General features: G+C 42.7%; 1 protein-coding gene across 8 annotated transcripts in view; it reads left to right on the plus strand.

Annotated features, from left to right (window-relative positions):
- The window catches only part of FMNL2 (formin like 2), a 314,076-nt gene that overhangs the window by 276,382 nt on the left and 12,118 nt on the right, over positions 1–25,576 (plus strand). For 4 of the 8 annotated variants that reach the window (XM_054479310.2, XM_054479309.2, XM_054479313.2 and 1 more), the window contains exons 12-24: positions 2,576–2,725; positions 4,813–4,914; positions 6,568–6,880; positions 7,231–7,443; positions 10,281–10,301; positions 13,160–13,284; positions 14,252–14,454; positions 16,095–16,329; positions 17,453–17,521; positions 17,624–17,704; positions 19,796–19,925; positions 24,270–24,433; positions 25,420–25,521. In XM_054479310.2, coding sequence (XP_054335285.1) covers positions 2,576–2,725; positions 4,813–4,914; positions 6,568–6,880; positions 7,231–7,443; positions 10,281–10,301; positions 13,160–13,284; positions 14,252–14,454; positions 16,095–16,329; positions 17,453–17,521; positions 17,624–17,704; positions 19,796–19,925; positions 24,270–24,433; positions 25,420–25,521 — 1,908 coding nt within the window. The remainder of the gene's footprint in view (positions 1–2,575; positions 2,726–4,812; positions 4,915–6,567; positions 6,881–7,230; positions 7,444–10,280; positions 10,302–13,159; positions 13,285–14,251; positions 14,455–16,094; positions 16,330–17,452; positions 17,522–17,623; positions 17,705–19,795; positions 19,926–24,269; positions 24,434–25,419; positions 25,522–25,576) is intronic. The other 4 variants (XM_054479312.2, XM_054479315.2, XM_054479314.2 and 1 more) reach the window with 1 other exon arrangement.

Raw genomic sequence — 25,576 nt, forward strand, 5'->3', positions numbered from 1 at the left:
GAGGCTGAGGTGGAGGATCACTTGAGCCTAGGAGTTCAAGACCAGGCTAGGCAACATAGTGAGACCCCATCTATACAAAAAACCAAAAAATTAGCCAGGTGTGGTGGTACGTGCCCGTGGCCCCAGCTGCTTGGGAAGCTGAAGTGGGGGGATAATTTGAGTCCAGGATTTCCAGGCTGCAACAAGCTGTGATTGCACCACCGCACTCCAGCTTGGGTGGCAGAGTGAGACCCTGTGTCTAAAAAAGGAAAAGAAATGGACCTGAGGACCCAGGCAGTTTTGTTTTCCCTTTTGTATAGGAATGGTCTAGTGACAGAGCAAGAATTGTTGACCTCAATTTCCTTCCTTTTTTTTGAGACAGGGTTTCACTTTGTCACCCAGGCTGGAGTGCAGTGGTGCAATCTCGGCTCACTGCAACCTCTGCTTCCTGGGTTCAAGTGATTCTCATGCCTCAGCCTCCTGAATAGCTGGGATTATAGGCACCATGCCTGGCTAATTTTTGTATTTTAAATAGTGGAGATGGGGTTTCACCATGTTTGCTAGGCTAGTCTCAAACTCCTGCCTCAAGTAATGCACCCAGCCAGCGACCTGAATTTCAAGCCTGTTTCCAGCTATGAAGAATATAGAAGTACTTCCTTTGGGCATCTCAGGAATTCAGTTGCCCATCTTTGTTAGAGATAAGCCCAAGGGATTGTACAGACTGTACCCTCAGTTTATTAGGAGACGGAATCACAGAGGTGGTTACTCTCAACCTGAAGGCCTTGCTTCCTAGACTGGCTGGGCTGCCCTTGAATAGATGGGCCTACTGTTGTCTAAAGACTACTCAGGGAGAGGCGTAATAGATTTCCATTAAAGTGTTGTTTGAATTGCTTTCCTTTTTATTTAAAGACTCATTTATATCACTGGCAGAATATTGTACAGAAAGACGCTTTCTTACTTTGAGATCGAGGTTTGTGTATCCCATTGTCTCTTATGCTCTAAAAGTATCAGTATTTGAACAAAAATTGGATGTATAAATTCCTAGCGGTGTTTTGGGTTTGGTTTTGTGGTGTCTGAGCAGACTTTGTTTATGCTCTAGAATATAATGGCAGGTACCAACTTATCACTGAACACCTGTTATTCATTGTGAATCTCATGAAAAATCCCATTAAGCTGCTTCTCCTTTTGTTCTAGCCTTTGCCCTTATTTAGAAGCCATTCTCACTTGTGACTCATAAATGAAAGCAGAACACTCTCTGTTGAGAATAAGCTGTATTGTAGAATTCCAGATTAAACCTAGGGGAAAATCCGTTGTTCTGAAAATTTATGTAGCGTGGAATTTCTCTTAAAAATGTAAGATTTTTTGTCAAAACTCTATTTCTTTAACTTCATCATGTGTTGACTCTGGAACCTAATAGAGGTGGTTAGAAGAGTAATGTAAATGTATGCTATATAAATGCTTCACTAGTTTACAAAAACCCTGCCTTGTAAGTAGCCATTGATGTGTTCAATAAATGTTGATTGGCATCATCCATGTGCCAGGTATTATTCTAATCACTCATCTGTTCCCCAGGGAAAGTCATGACTTATGTTACTTGTAGGGAAGATTCACTGATTTATTTGACCTCTAATTTCCAGAGCTAGCTGAGTCCCTGCAGGATGCCTAGTTTGGGAGGCAGTGAATTAGGGAAAGCTTTCTGCTCTGCTTTGGGGAGCCCTGAGCTGTTCATGCTGTATACTGACTTAGGGAGGGATGTGTGGAGGTTGGGCTCTAGCAATTTGTGCTAAAATAATCCCCAAGGCTAAGTATAAACTCTGTCAGTGTCTGCCCCACCTCTCGCCTAACCTTCTTCCCCTACTGGAACCACTGTCACTAACCAGGTAAGATACCAAACACTCCAGTCTTTTCCACTACACAGATACCCCTCAGGTTTTATGTGGCTGTGACTATAACCTTTTAAAGCTGCTTTTAATTTTTCTGTTGTCCCAATTTCACCTATATCAAAATGTTTTAGATTGGAATATAACTACATGGGGCAGTAAGGATTTGGGGGAAAATGTGTGTGCATTTGGGAGAGGGTATTCACCAGAAAGCCATCTGATGATACCACTTAGGCAGTCACTCCATAATTCTCTTAAGGAAGATGACATGTTAAGCTCTCTCCGAAAGGGCTGGACTATTTGTCGCAAAGAAAACACATAGACTGGCTGGGCGCAGTGGCTCACGCCTGTAATCCCAGCTCTTTGGGAGGCTGAGCTGGGTGGATCACGAGGTCAGGAGATCGAGACCATCCTGGCCAACAGGGTGAAACCCGTCTCTACTAAAAATACAAAAATTAGGTGGGTGTGGTGGCACGTGCCTGTCATCCCAGCTGCTTGAGAGGCTGAGACACGAGAATCACTTGAACCCAGGAGGCGAAGGTTGCAGTGAGCTGCAATCGTGCCATTCCACAATCGTGCCATTCCACTCCAGCCTGGGTGACAGAGCGAAACTCCATCTCAAAATAAAACAAAACAAAAAAGACAGACTGTTAGGAAATGATGTTCTATTTCCACAGATGAGCTAACACCACGTTCTCTTCTATTCTGGTTTTTAGAAGCTGAAACACACTGAGAGTGACAAGCTTCAAGTCCAGATCCAGGCTTACCTGGACAATGTTTTTGATGTAGGAGCTCTACTGGAAGATGCTGAAACTAAGAATGCTGCCTTGGAGAGGGTGGAAGAACTGGAAGAAAACATTTCTCATGTAACTACATCTCAGAAAAGGAAAAATTGCTTACATTTCAGCTGGTTGCAAAGCAGAATTAACGTCAGCTTTTATGGTGGTAAATTAAAGGATTTGGAGTATAGGAATGGGCCATACCCTGCAAGAGAGAGCTATCAGAAGCTGTTCTGTGTTTTTTCCAAAAAGCAGATGTGTTATGTAAAATGGAATAGAATCTGTTGCTTTGCTTTAGCTCACTTACCTGCTCAGTTTCTGCTGAGGTGCATTTCCTGGCAGTCTTGGTTACAGGCTCAAGCAGAGTGGGGGTGTTTGATGATTGGCATTACACAAATGATTAGAGGGAAATTAAATATGAGAATTTGGCCTGAGGTGAAGAGGTATCTTCTTATCAACTATGTCCACACAAGCCCATGGACAGGATTAGCTGGTGTCTCTGTGATGCATGTCTGAACGTTCCTGTCTTACGGTACTCAAATTCTAAATAGAGTCATTTCAACAATAGGCATTTTCAGGGACATCGGTGTGCTTTCTCATATATCCTGTTCTTTGAAGAACGTCCTCAGTATCGTTGTCAGCTCTATCACAGGACAGGGTCTCATTTTTCTTTGAGGGATTTTTCTTGCCATAGACTGATTCGAATATGACTGTAAGGGCCTTTAGAGGTTATTTGTTCATTCATTAACCACATATTTCAGTAGTAAAAGAATTAACAGAAAAATGGTGCTTCTCAAAAACCCAAGCATTATGAAGACCAAATTCTTTTGGTGAGTCTGGTGGGCACTTTCCTTGATTATGAAATGAAGTGTCTCCTTTTGGAGGATTATTATTTTCTCCTTTGAACAGTTCATTTATTTTTGTCCACATGTTTTTTAAAGAGTGCTGCATATGCTCAGTTTCCTTCACCTTTCCCCATCACTGTGAAAATGGGTCTCTTCATGGCTGTGGGTAAGCCAAGTTGGTGAGCCAAAAACCCTCCCTTTAAAAGTGCTGCTGTGACCCAGCTGGCATCTGCTTAAAAAGAGAATTTTACAGGCCCAGTATATCTTCCCTTAGAAGATTTGTGTTATATGCTGAACCCAATCAGTATAAATCTCCACTCTTCCTCCTTACCTTGCCTCCCTGGTTTTCTTTACTTGTAATGAATTTAAAGGAGATGTTAGAAATCAGAAATTGCTCAGTGTCAGAGCCCTATGTGAAAAGCAGCTGTTTAATACATGGCTCACCCTGTCTTTCTCCTGAAGCCTCAGCCAACATTGCATGACCATACTTATGTGTCCACTTTTGTAGCAGGCAATCTATTTGAATGGCCTCCCCCAAATAACTTTTATTATTTTTTGGGGTTTTTTTTTTTTTTTTTTTTTTTTTGAGATGGCGTCTTACTCTCTCACCCAGGCTGGAGTGCAGTGGCGCGATCTTGGTTCACTGCAACCTCTGCCTCCTGGGTTTAAGCGATTCTCCTGCCTCAGCCTCCCTGGTAGCTGGGATTACAGGTGTACTCCACCACACCTGGCTAATTTTTGTATTTTTTAGTAGAGATGGGGTTTCACCATGTTGGCCAGGCTGGTCTCAAACTCCTGACCTCAGGTGATCTGCCCACCTCGGCCTCCCAAAGTGCTGGGATTACAGGCGTGGCAACCAACTTTTATTATTTGCATAGTTTGGGTCAAATCAAGCAGTAGTTGTTTTTCAACTGGCTACCTAGATGGAAAGAACCAAGTTTACTATGTTACCAGTTTTCAAAAGCTTTAGCCTGATGGCCCTTTCTTGGCATGGAGTGGGGGATGGAGGTGGACTTTCCCTCCTCTTTCTCCTTACTGTCCTCTACCCTTGCTAGCCCCTGCAGAAATGGAGGGAGGCACACCGTGTATGTTGAACACCAAGGAGCGGACATGTGGGTCTTATTAAGAATCATGTCTAAGTTATCAATTCCTGGTAGAAACAAACATGTATTCAGAACCATATTATAAACATTACCATTTCCAGAAAACAACTTGCGGAACATATGCGGGGCCCTGGTCCCTAATGATCTTGGAGCTGCACTTTCTGAGAACTGAGGGCTGATCAAGATGATCCTGTATTGTGACAGCTTTCTTTTCAAAATTTTACAGTTATCTGAAAAACTGCAAGACACAGAGAATGAAGCCATGTCCAAGATTGTGGAACTGGAAAAGCAACTCATGCAGAGGAACAAGGAGCTGGATGTCGTTCGGGTAAGTGTAATGATGACAGCTGTTCAGATGGGCACGGTAGGGAATGTACTCCAGCTTTTGTCCAGTGGAACGCAGAGTACGTTCATTTCAGAGGAATGCATTGATGCAGCATATTTATTGGAAACCTTTGCGAGGTGATGCTCAGATGAAAACTACACATAGTTGGCATATGTATACACATGTGTGTGCAATCAGATAGTGGGGGTTCAGTATTTCCTTATCACAGATTTTGGGAGCAACAATGTTTTCCCATCTGGAGGAGGCTGAGTTAATTCTGTGGAACACCCATTTGGTTGGAAATAAAAACACAGCATGGATTTAATTCATGACACTTATTTATTTTTATTAGGACTTGAGCTTCTTTGTATTTTTTTGCTTTGCTTCCACTCAAAACCGGATTTGGTGGTTGCTGTAGGAACAGTGAAATACAACACAGGCTAGGCTTAATGGCATTCACCAAAAAAAGGGGGGCGGGGATGTGCAAAGCAAAACCAATCCATTTTATTATCAGCTAATCCCAGCTATTTTATTTGGCCTTAGTATTGTTTACCTTATGTGCCAGGTATTTATGGAGTGCCATCCTTGTGCTTGGAATTGTGCTGAACATAAGAATACCAAAATGCCTGGAGAGCTTTAAGGCAAATGGCTTGCCTTTACACCACTGCTAATGAAATGGCACCTTTTATGTGATGGTTATCGTGTCTGTGTGTGTCTGATATCCTGACATGTCCTACAGTTCAGTCCAGGAAATTTATTTTCTGGCACGCCTTCGAGACACAGTTGTAGCATATGGACTCAATTCAACTTCAGACTCTTAGATTATTAGTAATAGACAGGGTGTGAAGAATGTTTCCCTGCTTGCTGGAGGTTTGTGGTGAGAGATCGCTTGTACAAGGCCCAGCAAGGAAGTTCAGTTCCATAAAACCCTTTCACTAGAACCTCTATGGGCCCCCCTTACAAAAGGAACCAGGACAGCCTTTGAATTGAAAATTGTAACTTCTTTGTTTTCTGCTAAAAACCTAGACAGAAATAAGTAATTAGTGAAGGGAGGCTTTGGCCTGTTTTGTTAACCGCATTACCGATGGGAAAATGTTGCAACAATCACTATCCTGAGCTTGGTCAAGGGGGCCTTGTGAGGGCTAGAGAAAGCCATTCAGGAACAGTCACCCCCTGGTTACTCATGAGTAGATTATTCCATGCTTTGCAGATTTTTAATCCCAGTCTGATTTGTATCCAAGTCTGATTTAGGGCCCTTTTGTCTATTGTTAGCTGATATGTGTATCTAAGAGTAACAAATGAATGTTAAAATAAAAGGAAGGAAAACATGCACCACCAGAACACCCTCAGGAGATTCCAGAGTCAGCATTCCGGGTCATTTCTGCTCTGTTTCTTTCCACCTGCAGGGAAAATTGAGTCAGCTGCATTTATTAAATGGAAAGAACTTCATTACCAACAACAATAACTAGAATATATTACATGCATTACTAGCATACAACTAATAATTAATGGGACTTTATAGGTTCTGGCTGAGTTCCAAAGAATTCCCATTTATATGAGTATCTTTTTTTCTCTTTATCCTCAGTTTGCCAGTCTGATGCTACTAAGTATGAATGTTATGTGAAAATAAACTGTTAACCTTGGACTTTATTGCAGGAAATCTACAAAGATGCAAATACTCAAGTTCACACGTTAAGAAAAATGGTCAAAGAAAAAGAAGAAGCAATTCAAAGACAGTCTACCCTGGAAAAAAAGATTCATGAACTGGAGAAACAAGGGACCATTAAAATTCAGAAGAAAGGGGATGGGGATATCGCCATACTGCCAGTTGTGGCTTCTGGCACATTGTCCATGGGGTCAGAAGTGGTAGCAGGTAACTCTGTGGGACCCACAACAGGGGCCACTTCCTCAGGACCCTTGCCCCCTCCTCCACCACCACTGCCTCCCTCATCAGACACACCTGAAACAGGTAAGAAGCCTTGGCAGGAGGACTGAGGAAGTTTCGGAATATTTGTATTTCTTCTTTTGCCAACTGTCCACTTCTGTCCTTTGTCCGTTTTTGTTGGCATGTTCTTTAAGAATCGGTTTTCTTGAGTAGTTCTTAACTGTTTACATTTTGAGATTAAAATTATAAATCCTCATTTCACATATGTTGAAATATTTTTCCCATTTGTCAATGAGGACATTTTATGGTTTTTGAAAACAGTCCTTTGTCCTTTTAAGTGTGTTGTTTTCAGATGGCTTTATATGCACATGGCTTATTGCAGGAAAGCCATTCCCGTGTTTTCAAAGTCCATCTGTTTCTTTTTTCTTTGCTAGTGCAAAATGGTCCAGTAACACCACCTATGCCACCGCCGCCGCCGCCACCCCCTCCTCCACCTCCTCCTCCTCCACCGCCCCCTCCTCCTCCTCCTCTCCCAGGCCCTGCAGCTGAGACTGTACCAGCTCCTCCCTTAGCACCTCCCCTTCCCTCTGCACCTCCGCTGCCTGGAACATCTTCACCCACAGTGGTTTTCAACTCAGGATTAGCAGGTAAGAGCACAGAATTCAAACCCAGGTACTTATATCAGAAATGATGTCTTATCTCGGAGAGTTGAAGCTATTCTTTCAAAGTCCAGGTCTCTTGCAATGACGTGTATCTCTTCCTAGTATAAGAAATTCCTGCTGATGTAGCCAATAGAGGGGACATCATCATGCTTGGAAGGCACTTTGCTCTGAGTAGTCTTTGTCACAACCACGCCCCACAATGGGAGGTTCTGATCTCCTACACCATCTTCCTGCCTTCCACTGGCCCCACCTAGAGAATGGAAGAGAGACAAGCTACCTGCTTGAGGATGAGTGCATTTTTGTGGGTTCAGCAGATACTTTCTGGACACCTATAGTATTCAAAGCTCAGTATTAGGCACAGACATTGAGTGCTTCTGGATCTTTTTTTTTTTTAAATGGTATTTATGATGTCATCTATAAAAGGGAAACATGCTTTTATGTGTAATTGCCCGATGTAGGCTTCCAGGCATGTCTTCTGAGCATTCGAGAACATCAGAATTTGCTAGAGTGGATTTAAACTTCAAGGAGGAAGTGCTGCCAACAGCCATATTCTCATGCCTTAAAATGCTGCCAAATAATTCATGTCCTCTTGCCAACCAGAAGATAGAAAACAGCATCCTCACCTCACCAGAAATAAAACGGGATGTAGGGGTTAGAGCAGGAGGAAGAGTCACTCTAATGCCTTGAAATCTAAGCTCTTTGTTTTGACTCACGGAAACAAAGATGATGCTACGAGCCATTTTCCCAGTCCTGAAGTGTTTCCCTGGCATCTGGATTTGCTCTAAGCTTTGCCATCCCTGTGACATGGGGTAATTCTGCCTCCTCATTTACTTCAGCCTGTTCATGAGGTCTTTTATTTGCAATAAAGAACTACCACTCTAATAGCCTCCATTTCCAAGGCTGTGATAGTTCTCAGAGCGTTTTGCCCAAAGTCTAAAAGCCAGTCTTAGCTGTAAAGATTTCCCAATCTCTATCCCTTCCAGGCTCCCATCTGCAGCTCTGCCAGCCGGTCATTGGGGCTCATTCATCCCAATGACTGGAGCCCTTTTGGATGCCCCAGAGTCACCTAGAATAAATTCACTCCACATCAAATGCATGGTTTTACTTTTTTACTTCCACCCCGACTTCTATATAAAACTGTCAGGGAAACAAGATTCCAGTTCACAGTAAGGTCCACAGTAAATAGGCGACTTATTTCTACCCTTCAAGATCTTCCCCGTCTACCACTTTCTTCTAGAACTTTTATTACTTCTGAAGGAGAAAAGTTGGAGGAGAGTCATCATGGAACTGAAGGACTATGGAATATAAACAGACAAACAACCTCATATCAAGCCCCGGGAATGTGTTCCATCACCAGGCTGTTGTCAGTAACTGGGTGTGGAAACCCATTATCGTCCCGTGCACCTGGCCACCCTGATTAGGCACTCTTGGTAGCCCCCAAGGCGCACTTGCTGTGAGACGTGTCTGCTGTGGTGTCTCATTTGGGGCTGCTTCCTTTGTCTCTGACAAACGCTGATGTGTGATTTAGCACCCACTTTCACGCACCTGAGCACTAACATAGACCTCAGAACCGCCTTAGCTGAGTGAGAGCCCAGAGGCTGAGATGTGTCCAGAGCTTCCTTCCGAGGGGCCATGTCCTGTGTGATTGATCTATTTATTAATTGTTTTGCTTGGGCTCTTCCCACTACTTGATTTTAAAAATGTGTTGGCTCTGTCAATTGCCTCAGTATTTTAAGGTGTAGAGCTCTGTGCTTGGCTGATAACGAACTGCTTTTAGGGTTTGCTATACTTGGAAGTGGTCCCTGTTGTGGCTTATGCAATTTAGAGGACTGTAGGTGGAAATAGAGGAACTCTTTATTTCCATAAGTGTCCACTAAATGATTGTGAGGGATGTCTTGGAAGCATTATAAGATCCTTATGAGTCTTTGATAGCTCAATATCAGGCAATTTCTACAAGGCCTTTAATCTTTCTTTATTATTCATTCTTATTTAGACTGTTAATACTTAGTGATTGAAGCCCATTTGGTGAGATGTTTTGCTAGTGTGTTCAGTAACTCTCTCTCTCACTCTGGAACCAAGAGGCCAGACAGAATCAGGATGCCCAGTAGAATGAAGAGACAGAGCTGAGCTAATATTCTGAAGCCTCCTGGGAAGTCAGAAACCTATGACATCACTTGGCCTCTGGATCCACAGGCAACACGAGGGTCTTATCTCTTCAATGGGCAGGTGTGTTCTTGGAGACCAAGACAGAAGACCAAGAGGAGAGCCCCATAGTTTATCTAGTTGAGAGTTTTCTTTGTATTTTATAGAGAAAATAGTAGTAGTGTGAAATATGCATTTGAAGAATAAGGCTTCCTTCCTCAAGTCTGTGATAGAACAACCTGGCTCCCTTTCCCTGGGTAGGTCACCTGAGACAGGCTGCTGAGCGGGTGGAACCTTTGCCATCTGTCTGGGAGGATGTGCTTGGATCCTCACAATGCGAATTTGGATTTTGGTTGATTATTTTTCATGTAAAAATTATTCCTGTCCTATGGAATGCCTAGCACAGTTCAGTATTGCTGTTTGGTACCACTACGATGAAATAATTTTTTTCTTCCCTCTTCTAAAAAGGATAATTTTTAAAATGAAATAGTTGAGTCTTGGAGGCAGGCCTGCATGGAAATGAATTTTTGGCTCTGTGCCGCCTCGTGAAATGTGTCCAAGAAGCATGAAATTCTATGCTGAGTGCGTGAACCGCTGAGTGCGTGAACTGCTGAGCCACTTGACTCTAACCATATCTAATATTTTTTGTATTTTCTCTGTTCTTTCTGCTTCCACAAAAGATGGGCCAATCAAGCTTTTCTGTAGGTTGCTTCTCACTGAGTGTGTTGAGTATTTGCCATGTGTTTCTGTTGGTCCCACTGTGCCTTGACATCTTTCCACTCCATTTTGCTTTGATCCATTGCATTTTGACTTTGTGTCTGCGGGAAGTCTTGGTGGTGGCTGATGATGATTCCAGGTTTGCCCATGCATTCTAGTTGAACCTACATAACAGACTACTGTCCTTGAAGCAGACATCCTGGATTCACATGCCCTCTTCCATTCCCTCTGAGAAAAGGTTTTTTTTTTTTTTCTTCTTCTTTTAATTTTTATATTTGTATCTGAGGCTTCAACTCTAAGAACAAAAGAAAGGTGCCAGGTGCCCCTTTTCCACTCCCTCCCTCATGCTGGTCTCTGGCCCACTCCTGGGAGCACTCACCCGCCTTTAGCCCGAACCATGGGGACACAGTGTGTCCAGTGGTCACCTGTGTGCTTTCCTCCTCTTCCCACTCCCACCCTGATTAAAGCCAGGAAAACCTTTCCAGGGAGGAGAACTTTCTTGCCTGTGTTCTGATCTCAGGCTTATTCCTGACCTTGCTAAATAGTTAGAAGGGTGGTTGCAAATGGCAAACTCCTAGCGAGCGTCATGAGCCTACCATGTCTGTGGGAGGAAGGTAGGAAGCCATTGGCACCAACCTGTCACCTCAGGTTATGAAAAGTCTCCTCTGCAGCCCTTCTGCTGCTCCCCAGATCCCTAATATTGCTGAAGTGCCAGAGGCAATGCTAGGGCAAGTGCTAGAGGAAAGTCTGTTCCTTTGTCCCATCGAGAACATCCGTTTTCCTGGGTAGCGTAGACAAAATGCTGTATGGCGAGGAATCTGACACCGTGGGGTAGTGGGGACAAAGGTGTCATGTTTGGTGGTGGAGAGGCCTGGTTTGGCTAAAGCTGTGTCTGTTTTTCTGCATGCTTTTGTGTGGATTTATCAGATGACATTCCTGCTGTTTAAATGGCCTTTGTAACTCTGGAGGAATGACAGGCACTGTCTGTCTCAGTTAACGCCAACTGAGGCAGGCAGGCAGGCAGCCAGCTACAAGCTTAGTCGTGTGTTGCTTTTATTTTGTTCTGCACCAAAGTGCTGAAGTTCTTCTCCCTGTCTTGCTAATAATGACAAATAGTGAAGCTCCCAAGTAGTGTGGTAGGCTACCCAGGACAGACTGACGAAGCTGAATGTATATGGCTAAATGGTTTGGGAAGACTTCTTTATGATATATAATAGATAAATATAATTTTAAGTGGATTACCTTTTTTGGCATATTCCCTCACAGTGAGAGGAGTTGGCACTCCCCATAGTCCCTTAAAGATACATCCCATTCTCTCTATTAAGAGGTTTTCAGTATTTTTAATGAGTGTGTAGATACCTCCTAGTCAAACACAGCTGACTCCTGGGAAGAACTTGCTTTTCAAAAAGAAGGGCAAGAGACTGTGGCTATTTCTGAGTCTCAGAATCCATACAATTCCCTCCCTCCCTCCCTCCCTCCCTTCCTCCCTCCCTCCCTCCCTCCCTTCCTCCCTTCCTTCCTTCCTCCCTCCCTCCCATCTCAAAAAAGAGGAGTTTCCTCCCTTCCTCCCTTCCTTCCTCTTTTTTGAGATGGAGTTTTGCTCTTGTTGCCCAGGCTAGAGTGCTATGGCGTGATCTTGGCACACTGCAACCTCTGCCTCCTGGGTTCAAGCCATTCTTCTGCCTCAGCCTTCTGAGTAGCTGGGATTACAGGTGCACACCACCACAACTGGCTAATTTGTGTATTTTTAGTAGAGACAGATTTCACCGTGTTGGCCAGGCTGGTCTTGAACTCCTGACCTCAGGTGATCCACCTGCCTTGGCCTCCCAAAGTAGTAGGACTTTGAGCCACTACGCCCAGCAATTTCTTTTCTTTTTTCTCCCCCCCCTTTTATTTATTTATTTTTAAGACAGAGTCGTGCTCTGTATGTACCCCTTTTTTTGTTCTGTTGTCTTAAACATTTTCTTAGGCTGGGCAAGATGGTGCCTGTAATCCCAGCACTCTGGGAGGCCGAGTGGGGAAGCTCGCTTGAGTTCAGGAGTTTAAGACCAGCCTGGGCAACATGTGAAACTCTGTCTCTACAACAAATATAAAAATTAGTCAGGCATGGTGGCACACAGCTGTGGTTCCAGCTACTTGGAGGCTGAGGTGGGAGGATTGCCCGAGCCTGGAAGGTCAAGGCTGCATGAGCCATGATTGCGGCACTGCACTGCAGCCTGGGTGACAGAGCAAGACCTCAAAAACCTATTTTCTCATTTAGGCCATTCATATCCCTTAGTCTGCTTGAAATAACCCAGCAGCCAATATATCTTCATTATCGGAATCACCCACAGGAAGTCAGCCTTCATGACGTTGTACTCCTGGCAGTCTAGTCAGCCACTATCTGCAGTCCCTGATCATCTTCTAAGGTTTGTTTGTAAACATGTAGTCTGCAACCAAGAATTTAGGATGTCCAAATATGGCAAGTTTTTGCCCTCTCTGCTGTCTAGTAACATGAGTAATAATCTTTGCTCTCCAACACTTTTTATATGTCCCAACCATTGTCCTAATATTTTAACTGTAATGCAGCAAATTAGTTGCCTGAGTTAAAAGAAAAAAAAATCAACCCTTGGCCCTTAGACATCTTTTAATACAATGATGTGTTAGTCAACCAAATGATGACCTCAAATGGCTCTGGCCAAGGCCATGTGTGTTGTTTTCCAGCCTTAAAAACCTACTTGCGCGCCTCTTGCCAACGTTCCTCCAGTGTTAAAGTGTCATCTGCAAGGACTGTTGTCTGATTGTTCCTGAGGGTCGTAGGCTTTTGGTGGGATCTTAATTCCATTCTCTTTGACGTCTTTAGCTGTGAAAATTAAGAAGCCAATCAAGACGAAGTTCAGAATGCCAGTGTTTAACTGGGTTGCTCTGAAGCCCAATCAGATCAATGGCACAGTCTTCAATGAAATTGATGATGAGCGAATTCTGGAGGTATTTTTCCTATTGGTTAGAAACTAGAGGTGCACTCTGCAGCAAAGCCAACATGGGTGTTCTGTTAACCTGGAAGTGTCAGAGATAAAGTACTAGTGTTTTAAGTCCCTTGATGTAAAGAAGAAACATATATGTAATATTGGAGAATAACATTTGACACTGTTTTGTAAGGTGGCTCTAAAACTGTTTAAAGAGTTATGTTAAATTGGAATAAATGCTTTTGAGCATCTTTAGTGTATGCCACAGAATATAGATCTGACATAATAATTCCTTCCCGTAATTGAGAGAAAGACATAAAAACTTTTGGACTGCAAGCGAATTCAATTATCACACTCACTGCCTTATTTGATGGATAATTTTAATCTGTGGCAGCTGTCTATACAAGCTAATTATTGAAAAGTAATTGAATTAGTGGGTTAGAATCAGTAGTCTAATGTTCACTTATTTTTTTATTTTATTTTTAAATTATTATTATTATTATTATTATTATTTTTTTTTGAGACGGAGTCTCACTCTGTCGCCCAGGCTGGAATGCAGTGGCGCAATCTCGGCTCACTGCAACCTCTTCCTCCTAGGTTCAAGCAATTCTCTGGCTTAGCCTCCCAAGTAGCTGGGATTACAGGCACACACTACCATGTCTGGCTATTCTTTGTATTTTTAGTAGACAGCACGTTTCACCATGTTGGCCAGGCTGGTCTCAAACTCCTGACCTTAAGTGATCCACCCACCTTGGCCTCCCAAAATGCTGGGATTACAGGCATCAGCCACCACATCCGACCTATGTTCACTTTTGTGTATGTGCCAGAAGTTGTACCATAACAAAAACAAGAAAAATAGAGCAAGCCATGGCCAAAGACAAGTACTTAATAGAAAAAGTAACGTTTTTGCTTAAGAAACTAACTGGTGGCTTCCGGACTTCATTTTAAAATATAATCCAATTTTCCATGGTCATTCCTCTCTACCTTAGGATTTAAATGTGGATGAATTTGAGGAAATATTCAAGACAAAAGCCCAAGGTCCTGCGATTGATCTTTCTTCAAGCAAACAGAAGATACCACAGAAGGGATCAAACAAAGTGACATTACTAGAAGCAAACAGGGCCAAAAATCTTGCCATAACTTTAAGGAAAGCTGGAAAGACTGCTGATGAAATATGTAAAGCTATTCATGTGTAAGTTCAGAAAAATTATATTCTAGTTAATGATAAAATGAAAATGAGAAAGTTATGAATTAGTAGATGACAAATATTTCAATAGTGAGACAAGACCTAAGATAAAAGCTGGAGCAATTTTTGATATCCACACTTGAGAGATCTGAACTCTGTGTGTGCTACTTCAAAGTTGAATATGATGCCAACACAAAAGAGGTGGACCAGAAATCACCCTGGGGAGTGTTGTATTAGAATGAGTAACTAATTGTTTTAGAAGAATAACATCTGGATTGTGACATCATTTATTATCTGGGTCTACTCTCTTATGCGGGCCTCCAGCAATGCTTACATAGAAGGAAAGTTGACCTCCTCCAGCAATGCTTACATAGAAGGAAAGTTGACCTCCTCCAGCAATGCTTACATAGAAGGAAAGTTGAGCTGAGCGTGGCAGATGTTAAGATAAGGTAGAAAATGTCAGTTTTCTCTGGAGTATCTGGATTTTATCCAGATTTGTTGAATACAAATTTGATGGCATTTGTGGAATGATGCAGTTCAATGCCAGATGCAAATGTGATACAGATGCATATTTTAATTCGTAACAACAGGAATGTGAATTGTTTTGCTTTTAGTACTTTCAGGACATTTTAAACAAAGTTCATTTTTTACTCTTGAACTGCACAGAAGGCACTGGTTTTAATTCTCTATTAGAAGAATCTTTCTATTCTTCTTGTGGCCATGGTGACTTTCAAATGTGATGAAGACATTATTAAATGTTTTAGGAACTAATTATGTATAAATTGATTATCTTGTACATTTTGGTTAGAGGCTTAGAGGTGTAAATGACCCTGAGAAATCCTTTGTTCCAATTTTGTGTCCTCAACCAGGGTCATAATCTAGTAGTCCAGTGCCTCCTACAGTCTGTTCTGATTTCTGACATTGAATCCTGAAGTGCAGCCTGGCTTTAAATCTTTATATATCTTGTTTGTCATGATGATTAAATGTAATTCTATTATTTAGCTGAACAAAGATTGTCCAGACAATAATAGAGAATAGAGATTGTAACAGATACTTCGTTTGTTCAAATTAAGCATATATCCAAAAAGAACTTCAAGGAATGTATGCACTTAACCTAAAACATTCAGATAATACAGGCATTTGGATGCATTTTTTTCCAAAGAAGAAAAAATACTACCAGACTATTGGTTTAATTGAAATATTTTACATAAGTCACCAGATATTCTATAATAATGTGTACAGTGTTAATCTCCTGAATTAGCTGTACTTCACAATGCCTGTCAACTATGTCCTTGAACCACAAAACCATCAGATGCTTTGGCCTTGGTTCTACCTCTTCCTATTTTCATTTACTCCTGATTCCAGAGGCTTAGAGCTATGCCAGTACCCTAAAAACTGAGGATGGCTGTTGTGACAAGGTCCAGGTTTTCAGGAAGAACCAGTTAAGTTAACTGAGGCATAGTCAAGAACCAGCACCAGGGTGGGACTTCACAGGACAGCTGGAGAAATCTTAGACTCGTTGATATGGTATTTGATGAGCTGTACCAGATGGATGATGGATGGATGAACCTGAAAAGATGGATGAACTTGAAAAGGGGGTAGAAGGTTTTTCTCTCTAATGCTCATCTCTCCACATCTGTCTTTAGATTTGACTTGAAGACACTGCCTGTAGACTTTGTGGAATGCTTGATGCGGTTCCTGCCAACTGAGAATGAAGTGAAAGTGCTTCGGCTCTATGAGCGGGAAAGGAAGCCTCTGGAAAACTTGTCAGATGAAGATCGGTTCATGATGCAGTTTAGTAAAATCGAGAGGCTCATGCAGAAGATGACCATCATGGCCTTCATTGGGAACTTTGCTGAAAGCATTCAGATGCTGACTCCTGTGAGTGGACAGACTCTGGCAGGGGAGGGGTCCAAAGAAATGTGGAATCATTATTTTTTAAAGTCTCTCCCAGAATCGCACTCAGTGTGGTGGGTTCTAAAGACTCCTTCTCACAACTTTCTAAACTGCATTTTTATTTCAACCATCTTTTCCACATTATGTATGCAAAGTAAATTTGAAAAATGGGGAATGTTCATATTCCATGTTGCTGTTCTTCCGAAAGAATGCCATTTTTTTGTGTCTACAGATGTTCTCTATATTTCAAAAGGACAGAGGACAAAGAAACTTGGTTCTTTTCTCAAACTTGGTTCCTCTCTGAAGATACTAGTCTTCTGGCGGGGTTGGCAAGACTGAAAATAAGACTTTCATTTCTAAAAATGTTGCCCCGTCTTTAGTGAGCAGACTTACAAGCTTTTGCTGAAAGCTTTATATTTACCATAAGAGTTTTCTTTCTTGGAAGTTTGTTATAGTAAACTGTGGTGATATAGACATAATAGCCAACCATCTCTCATTCCGTTGTGTTAATCTGGTGGAGATTTATGAATATCATAAACTTACAGTTCTCTCCCAATTCTGTTTCTAAATAAACTTTGTTACTGATTATAGTAGTCAGTTCTTTCCCAATTCTGTTTCTAAATAAATTTGTTGGTTTCTGCTTATAGTAGTATGTCTGTTGAAAACATGTTCTGAGAACTTCTGGAGGGTGTTATATTCCCCTCCCTTTTTTTTCATTTTTGATGCCTCCTCCATTGATTTAAAAATATTAATTATATGACATGATTAGAGGTGGTGGGCAGGAAATTGAGTTCTACCAGAAGAAGCTGTGGACTCTTAACTCTGAGTCTTAGTGGTTATAGATTGGTTACAGATTTTGTGATAAGCAAGTTTCTATGTTACTTGCTATTGTGAACAGTTTCAGTAAAGACCGTGCATGTAACAATATTACCTGAGACCTAGCAAGACAATTAAATTTGTTATACTTAGAAAAAGTAGACTCTTATCATGAAGACTGTATGCTCTAAATGCAGGCCTGTTTTCTTCTGTGTTATATTTACTTGCCAATTAGTTTCCCATTTTTAACATGTCTTTTTTTCCCCTTTTTCTTTCTTTGATTGGAATCTAGCAACTACATGCGATTATAGCAGCATCTGTCTCTATAAAGTCGTCCCAGAAACTCAAGAAAATTCTGGAGGCAAGTGCAGTTTTTCTTGTAGGTATGAAGGGCTACTTCAGCTGCGTTCAGTGCCTGATGTGCTGTACTGATGGGCTTCTGTTTTCACCTTCTCTTTTGCAGATCATCTTAGCCCTTGGAAACTACATGAATAGCAGTAAAAGAGGAGCAGTTTATGGATTTAAACTTCAGAGTTTAGATCTGGTGAGTGGACTAAAAGAAATCTGAGAGCTGTTTGAAGGACAGATGGCTGGCAGAGATGAAGTTAGGGTGGTGGGGGATGTTTTGATGAATATTTTCTGCCATGGGAGGATCAACTGGTACTAATTTTCTGAAACACCATTTGACAGAGAGCACACAGAACCTATAATTACTCATACCCTTTGATTCAGTATTTCCATTTCCAGGAATTTTTTCTCAAGTGTCTGAATTTTGAATGCTGTATTTTATTTATAATTGCAAATTAACAATCTAAAGGTCTAACTGTGGGAATGATTAAATGTGCTGTAACACTAGTTAATACAGTGAACTATTATTCTTCCACCGTTAACATACTGATGAAGAGTGTCCCAAGAAAGATTTGTGTTTAGAAAAGAAAGCAGGGTATGCTTTGCATGTACAGTTGAATTTCAGCTAAGTAAACTATGTGGGGAGAAAGACTGAATGGAAATAGGTTAAAATATTGCAGAGGTTGGATGGAATCAGGGAATTTTTTCAAACTGCTTTTTGTAAGTACTTTTCTATATTTTCTTAAATTTGTGTTGTTGTTGTTGCATGCAAGGTGCTCTAGTTTTCAGAGTCACCTAACTAATGTGAACAAGACTAGAGAAAATCCTCCGTGGACTCCCTCCAGGCTGTGCAGGCCTAATGTGATTGTCACATGAGAAGGCTAGGCAATGGGTTGAGTCCCCAGACCAGGGAGCTAGTTATTTAATAAGGAGTGTCTAGTCAGTCACAGTTCTGGCCTCCAGCAGATCATGGTCAGTTAAGCATGTCTGTTTCAGGTCTTCACAGGCTAGGAAATAAGGGAGGGGCTAAGCTAAATGTAAAAACTGGAGCATAGGAGCCCTGCTGTGTAGGAGGCACCTGCATGCACCTGCTGGCTCTACATCCCCATTTCTCCTCCGGCTCTTCACTTCGAAGAGCACTAAAATTAGAGCCGTCCTGCTTTTAAGGCAAGGAAGGTGGGATAGCAGATGCAGGGCTGGGAGAGTTCATGTAAGTCCAGTAATCAGTGCCCCCCTTATCCATGGGGGCTGTGATCCAAGACCCCCAGTGGATGCCTGAAACCTCAGATAGTACTGAATCCTATATATACACTGTTTTTTTTCCTAGAGATGCATATCTGTTATAAAGTTGAATTTATAAATTAGGCACAATGAGAGATTCACAATAACTAAAAAATAAAATAGGCCAGGCATGGTGGCTCACACCTGTAATCCCAGCACTTTGGGAGGCTGAGGTGGGCGGATCACCTGAGGTCAGGAGTTTGAGAGCAGCCTGGCCAACATGGCGAAACCCTGTCTCTACTAAAAATAGGAAAATTAGCTGGGCTAATTTTTGGTCACGGGCACCTGTAATCCCAGCTACTCGGGAGGCTGAGGCAGGAGAATCACTTGAACCCAGGAGGTGGAGGTTGTAGTGAGCCAAGATTGTGCCACTGCACTCCACCCTGGGCGACAGAGCGAGACTCCATCTCAAAATAGAGCAGTTAAATAAAACACCTTACTTGAACACAAGCACTGCAATAGGTGGCAGTTGACCGGATAACCCAGATGGCTACTAAGTGATTAATGGCAGGTAATGTTTACAGCATGGATCCACTTGACAAAGGGGTGATTCTCGGTCTAGGGGGGATGGGAATGGCACGTGCGAGGTTTTATCATGCTGCTCAGAGTGGTGCGCAATTCATATCTGATGAATTGTTTATTTCTGGAATTTTCCACTTAGTATTTTTGGATACCTGAAACCTGTGGGTTTCCTGAAACCATGGGAAGTAAACCTGTGGGTAAATAGGAACTACTGTAGAGGAAAGCTGTGAACCATTCTTAGGTGCATAGAGTCATCCCCATAGTTAAGCATGTGCCCTGGTTGGAAAGTCCTCGAGCCAGTTAAGCATCAGTGGCCTGGTTCACTAAGGAACAAATGGAATCCTGACCCTCCTCTGGGAATGCTCCAGCCTGTTGGGCGACTGTTACTCAGTTAATGACTCTGGGTGGGAAATCGTCACCTGAGGGGTAGGTCTCTTGTTACCCTTTACTCTTGTACCTAACCCATGTTCCCTTTTGTTTTCAGCTCTTAGATACAAAGTCAACAGACAGAAAGCAAACACTGTTGCACTATATATCCAATGTGGTGAAAGAAAAATATCACCAAGTGTCCCTGTTTTATAATGAGCTTCATTATGTGGAAAAAGCTGCTGCAGGTACTTGATTTCAGCTATTACTGTTAGTCTTGGGTATTTAATGCCTTTAATTGTGGTGGAGCCATTCCCTGCTTAAACACTTTTCAGAACCCATTAAAAAAGCCAAGGCTAAGAAGTCAGACACGCTGAGCTGGAACACATAGGCCGTGGTGTTGTCCACCCCTGAGAGCAGAAGAGAACGTGGGCGTAAAGGTGATCTCTGTGTCCTTTCTGTAAGACACAGGCCACTGAGCGTCATGTCCCTTCCCTCTTTTATTCACTGCCCTTTTTATTCTGCTGCTGTTGTATGAAATGTGAGAATGAGAATCTGAGAATCATCACCCAGCAAACACTTTTAATTTGATTTTGTGCCATTTTACTTGCTCAAGTGTGGTAGTTGTAAATATTTTGCCTTTGCCTGGGCACTAGTTAAATTATCAGCACTTCTTGGTTGCTACTTTGCTAAGACAGGTATAAATTTTCTCATTTAAATCATCTGTGACTCTAAGATAGCTGGGATGTACAAGGTAATAGTATCTCCATTATTATAGGTGAGAAAATTGAGATTTTTCGAGGTTAAATGTCTTGCCCAAAGTCACGAGTAGAAAGTGATAGAAACAGGACTAGAAAACTGGTCTTACTTCTCATGAAGTGTATTATCCAATGTACCATGTTCCCTCAAAAGCATATTCGATTAGAAAAAGGAATGATACGCAGATTGACCTTACAGTCATTTATAGGCTGTGATTCTCAAATTGTGATATCGAACCATAAGCAGCCAGTGTTTATTATAAATTCAGATTCCTGTGGGGTACCTCAGGCATCTGGAATTTTGGAGGGTGAGGCCTTCTCTAACTCAGCCAGGGTAAATGGCTGCTGCTTCTGTGTTCTCACTAAAGAACACTCTGGTCTACCCTCTCGTACAAGATTTCTCATATTGTATTACAACAATTTGCATGTTCATTGCAATCTGTGCGCTTCTTTTTTTTTTTTTTTTTGACAGGGTCTTGCTCTGTGGCCCATGCTACAGCGCGGTGACATGATCACAGCTCACTGTAGTCCTGACCTCCCAGGCTGAAACGATCCTCCCACCTCAGCCTCCTGAGGAGCTTGGACCGCAGGCACACACCACTATGCCCAGCTAATTTTTAAAATTTTTGTAGAGATGGGGTCTCCCTATGTTGCCTAGGCTGGTCTTGAATTCCTAGGCTCAAGTGATCCTCTCGCCTCAGCCTCCTAAAGTGCCGGGAGTACAGGTGTGAGTTACCATGCCTGGCCAATCTGTACACTTCTTAAGGGTATACCAGGTTTTATTTATCTTTCTATTTCTCTCAGCACCTGAAAATTGGATGTTGGAAATGAATGAACAAGTGAACAAATGAATGAATGAGATGATGCACTGTTACGGGGATAAATGCTGCAGAAGCTGTGGTGGAGACTGAGAGGCAGATGGAGATGACTCTCTGACTATGAAGAACTATATGACGCAGGCTGGGTAGACCTAGAGCGAGTTTGGGGCTCACTTAGACAGTAGGCAGAATTTCTGTTCTGACCAAGTGATTTTCCTCCTTTTAAGTTTCCCTTTGCCTAAATTAGTTCTTACACCTCACAATTCTAATTAAGAAAAATGTTAAAAAGCTATTATAATTTCTGCCTGACCAATGGGTACTAGTTCATTTTGTTTGGTCCAAATGGTGTCATTTGAAAAACATCGGTGGGGAAAATGGGACACTGGGTTGCTCCCTGGCAGAACTGTTCTTTCTGTTTGCTCTCTGGTGCCCAGGTTGCCCGACGCAGATTCTGTATGCCTTCACTCGTGTTCACTCACTCCTTCATTTATCCACTGAACACCTTTGAGTGCCCTCCATGTACTTGGCACTATCATAAGTATTAGAGAATCAAGGATGATAAGACAGTGTGAGTCTACTGAGGGAAAAACCTACTGCACTGTTTTAGTAGGTTGGTGCAAAAGCAGTTGTGATTTTGAACCGTGAATTATCAATCATTGTAACTAGGCTCAAACATATCTTATATTATGGCCAGGTGTGGTAGCTCATGTAATCTTAGCACTTTGGGAGGCTGAGGCAGGCAGATCACTTGAGGTCCGGAGTTTGAGACCAGCCTGGCCAACATGGCGAAACCCTGTCTCTACTAAAAATACAAAAATTGGCTGGGCATGGTGGTACACACCTGTAATCCCAGCTACTTGGGAGGCTGAGGCAGGAGAATTGCTTGAACCCAGGAGGCAGAGGTTGCAGTGAGCTGAGACTGCACCACTTCACTCCAGCCTGGGCAAAAAGACTGAGACTCCGTCTCAAAAACAGGCAAACAAAATACATCTTTAGTAATCAAAATAGGAACCATTAAGATCAACACATTTTTGCCAATGAGAAATGTTTGTTTATTCCTGTAGTGAAAAAAATCCGTGCTTCTAGATTCAACAACTCTTGGAAAGCATTTTCCGCATCCTGCTGGTTGTGGAAGCATTTTCCCTGCAAAAAGTTGTCGAGATGCTTGAAAAAGTGGTAGTCGGTTGGCAAGAGGTCAGGTGAATATGGCGGATGAGGCAAAGCTTCATAGCCCAATTTGTTCAACTTTTCAAGTGTTGGTTGTACAATGTGCGGTTGGGTGTTGTCGTGGAGAACTGGGCCCTTTCTGTTGACCAATACTAGCTACAGGCGTTGCTGTTTGGGGTGCATCTCATTGATTTGCTGAGCATACTTCTCAGATGCACGGTTTCTCTGGGATTCAGAAAGCTGTAGTGGATCAGACCAGCAGCAGGCCACCAAATGGTGACTATGACCTTTTTTTGGTGCAAGTTTGGCTTTGGGAAGTGCTTTGGAGCTTCTTCTTGGTCCAGCCACTGAGCTGGTCATTGCTGATTCTCATATAAAATCCATTTTTTGTTGCACGTCATAATCCGATTGAGAAATGGTTTGTTGTTATATAGAAGAGAAGATGACACTTGAAAGCAACGATTTTTAAAAAAGTTTTCTCTCAGCTTATAAGGCACCCACTTACCAAGCTTTTTCACCTTTCAAATTTGCTTTAAAAGACTGTAGAATGGTTGATGTTGAGTTCTTCAGCAACTTCTTCTGTGGTTCCAAGAGGATCAGCTTCGATGATTGCTCTCAGTTGGTCGTTATCAACTTCTGATGGCCAGCCACTAAGCTCTTCATCTTTAAGGCTCTCGTGTCCTTTGCAAAACTTCTTGAACCACCAAATGCATTGCCAAATGCATTGTTGATGTTGCGAGTTGTCTTCACTGCTTTACAACCTGTTTTGAACTCAAATAAGAAAATCGCTTGAATTTGCTTTTTGTCTAACGTCATTTCCGTAGTCTAAAATAAATACAAACAGCAAGTAATACGTCATTAGCAAAAAGAGAAGTGTGCATTAAAATGATGTATAACATAACCACATTGATTTAGGATGTATTCCAATATCAAACAGCAGATTTCAGCAAATACTGCAGTTACTTTTGCACCAATAATTTGTCCATGTGCAGAGTTGAGTCAGGCAAGGGGGCCCAGAGCTGGTACCTCGGGTACCAGCGACGTCCTACAGAAGCTGCTCAGGAGGCTCTGGGGGAGTGCCTGTCCCAGGAGGGGCCACGCTGCAGACAGAAAGGTTCACACTAAACCTTTCTGAATAGGGAGGGGTTGTTAAAGAAGCTGTGCAAGGCTGCTTTGGGTGCTAGTAATCAATACAACCTATGGGCAACAGACAAAAGGCTGCCCCCTGCTGGAGAGTCAGAGAAATGCAAAAAGAGTTGAAAATGTTAGGCAGAGGCTAAAAGATAATAGGCTAGACAGTGGCTCATGTCTGTAATCCCAACACTTTGGAAAGTCAGGGCAGGAGTTTGAAGGTGCAGTGAGCTATGATGGAACCACTGCACTCCAGCCTGGATGACATTGTGAGACCTTGTCTCTAAAACACACAAAACCTTAGGCTTGCTGCAGATAAGGACTTCTGAGCCTACGGGCCCACCCACAGGCTATTCTTGTAAGAGAAATGAAATAGTTTTGTGCAAGTGTGGGATTTAGAGTCCACAGTTGTTACCTGAACTCCTCTGCCACCTGCTAGCAGTGTGACCAAGGGCAGGCCACAGAACCTCTTTATGCTGCTTTTGCTTGTTGACAAAATGAGCTAATGATGCAAATGAACTAGTGCACGCAAAGAATTTAATATAGTGCTTATAATGCTTCTTTGTATTAAAAGATCTCTGTGCCAAAAGCTGCAAGCTAGGTTTAGGGACCTTGAGTAAGCCTAAGAATCTCCTGAGAACTTGGCCCAGCAGCCAGACTCGCTGTGGTTGTGACTTTCCCCATTGAGTTTCACTGGGATGTTCTTTCTCTGCTTCAGTCTCCCTTGAGAATGTTTTGCTGGATGTCAAGGAGCTCCAGAGGGGAATGGACTTGACCAAGAGAGAGTACACCATGCATGACCATAACACGCTGCTGAAGGAGTTCATCCTCAACAATGAGGGGAAGCTGAAGAAGCTGCAGGATGATGCCAAGATTGCACAGGCAAGTATCGGTGCCCCTGAAACCTGTGAAGAGGCTGTATCCATTAAAGCTGCCTGTGGTGCAGGCCCTGTATTTGGGGAGAAATGTTCCATTTCCCTCTGTTTGTGGAGGGTAGCTTTCTCGTGTAGCTATTATTTATTACGGGGGGACCATTCCCAGGGTTATTCTTGGAAGGGCCCCGTCCTCATTGTCCTTTTCTAATCTGGGGCTCTTTACCCTGTCCCCTCCCCCTCCCCTTTCACTTCAATACCCACTCCAGTGTGGGTCCTGTATTCAGTTCAGCCCACATGCGTCAGGCCTGTGCTTGGCAAAGCAGTGTTCCCTGTGTATTGGGTTTCTGTAGATCTTGTCCTTGAAAATCTTACACTATACTGGGGGTTGCTGATAGATAGGCAGGCCTGCAAAACAGAATGAACAGTACACTATCAGAAGAGGCAGAGGCAAAGTTGGGGGATGAGGACTCAGCAGATTCAGTGGAAGGGCCTCTGGTTTGGGGCAGTCTTGTATCATGGAAGAGTTCAGGCAGAGACTGAGTGTCCCCTGTGTGAGGCTGTCATAGGGAGTGTTGAAGCAAGGAAGTGGAATTTAGGGTCAGAGTGACTAAGATCCCTTTTGACCTTGTTGGTTTTAAGGGGTTCTGCCATGGCCTTTGGAAACTCTTGTAAGAAAGGTTTCCTTGTTTTGTATGTGGGGTGTGTGTGTGCATGTGTGTGTGCGTGCATGCATGCATGCATGTGTGTAGAAGTGGCAGGAGGTCCTGCAGATGAATTCCTGTGCCCCACTATTGCATTCCTCGGATTGCCTCTGCTGAGGCATTTGGAGGAAACACAGAGGTGTTAGGCAATCTTGGGAGCTAAGGGAGGTGCAGCAACGCAAGGCCATGGGAGCTCTGTCTCGTGGCTGCTGCTTTGCATCAGCGTTCCCCTCAGAGCGTCCAGTTCAAATGCCAAACTAATGAAACTCAAGAAAAATTTGCTTCTTCACAGGATGCCTTTGATGATGTTGTGAAGTATTTTGGAGAAAACCCCAAGACAACACCACCCTCTGTCTTCTTTCCTGTCTTTGTCCGATTTGTGAAAGCATATAAGGTATATGTTAAGGCCCTCCTTGCCCTTGTTTCTCAAGCAATTGCCCTCCTTGAGA

This window comes from Pongo pygmaeus, chromosome 11 (assembly GCF_028885625.2).
Source record: "Pongo pygmaeus isolate AG05252 chromosome 11, NHGRI_mPonPyg2-v2.0_pri, whole genome shotgun sequence".
In the NCBI taxonomy this organism is placed as follows: domain Eukaryota; kingdom Metazoa; phylum Chordata; class Mammalia; order Primates; family Hominidae; genus Pongo; species Pongo pygmaeus.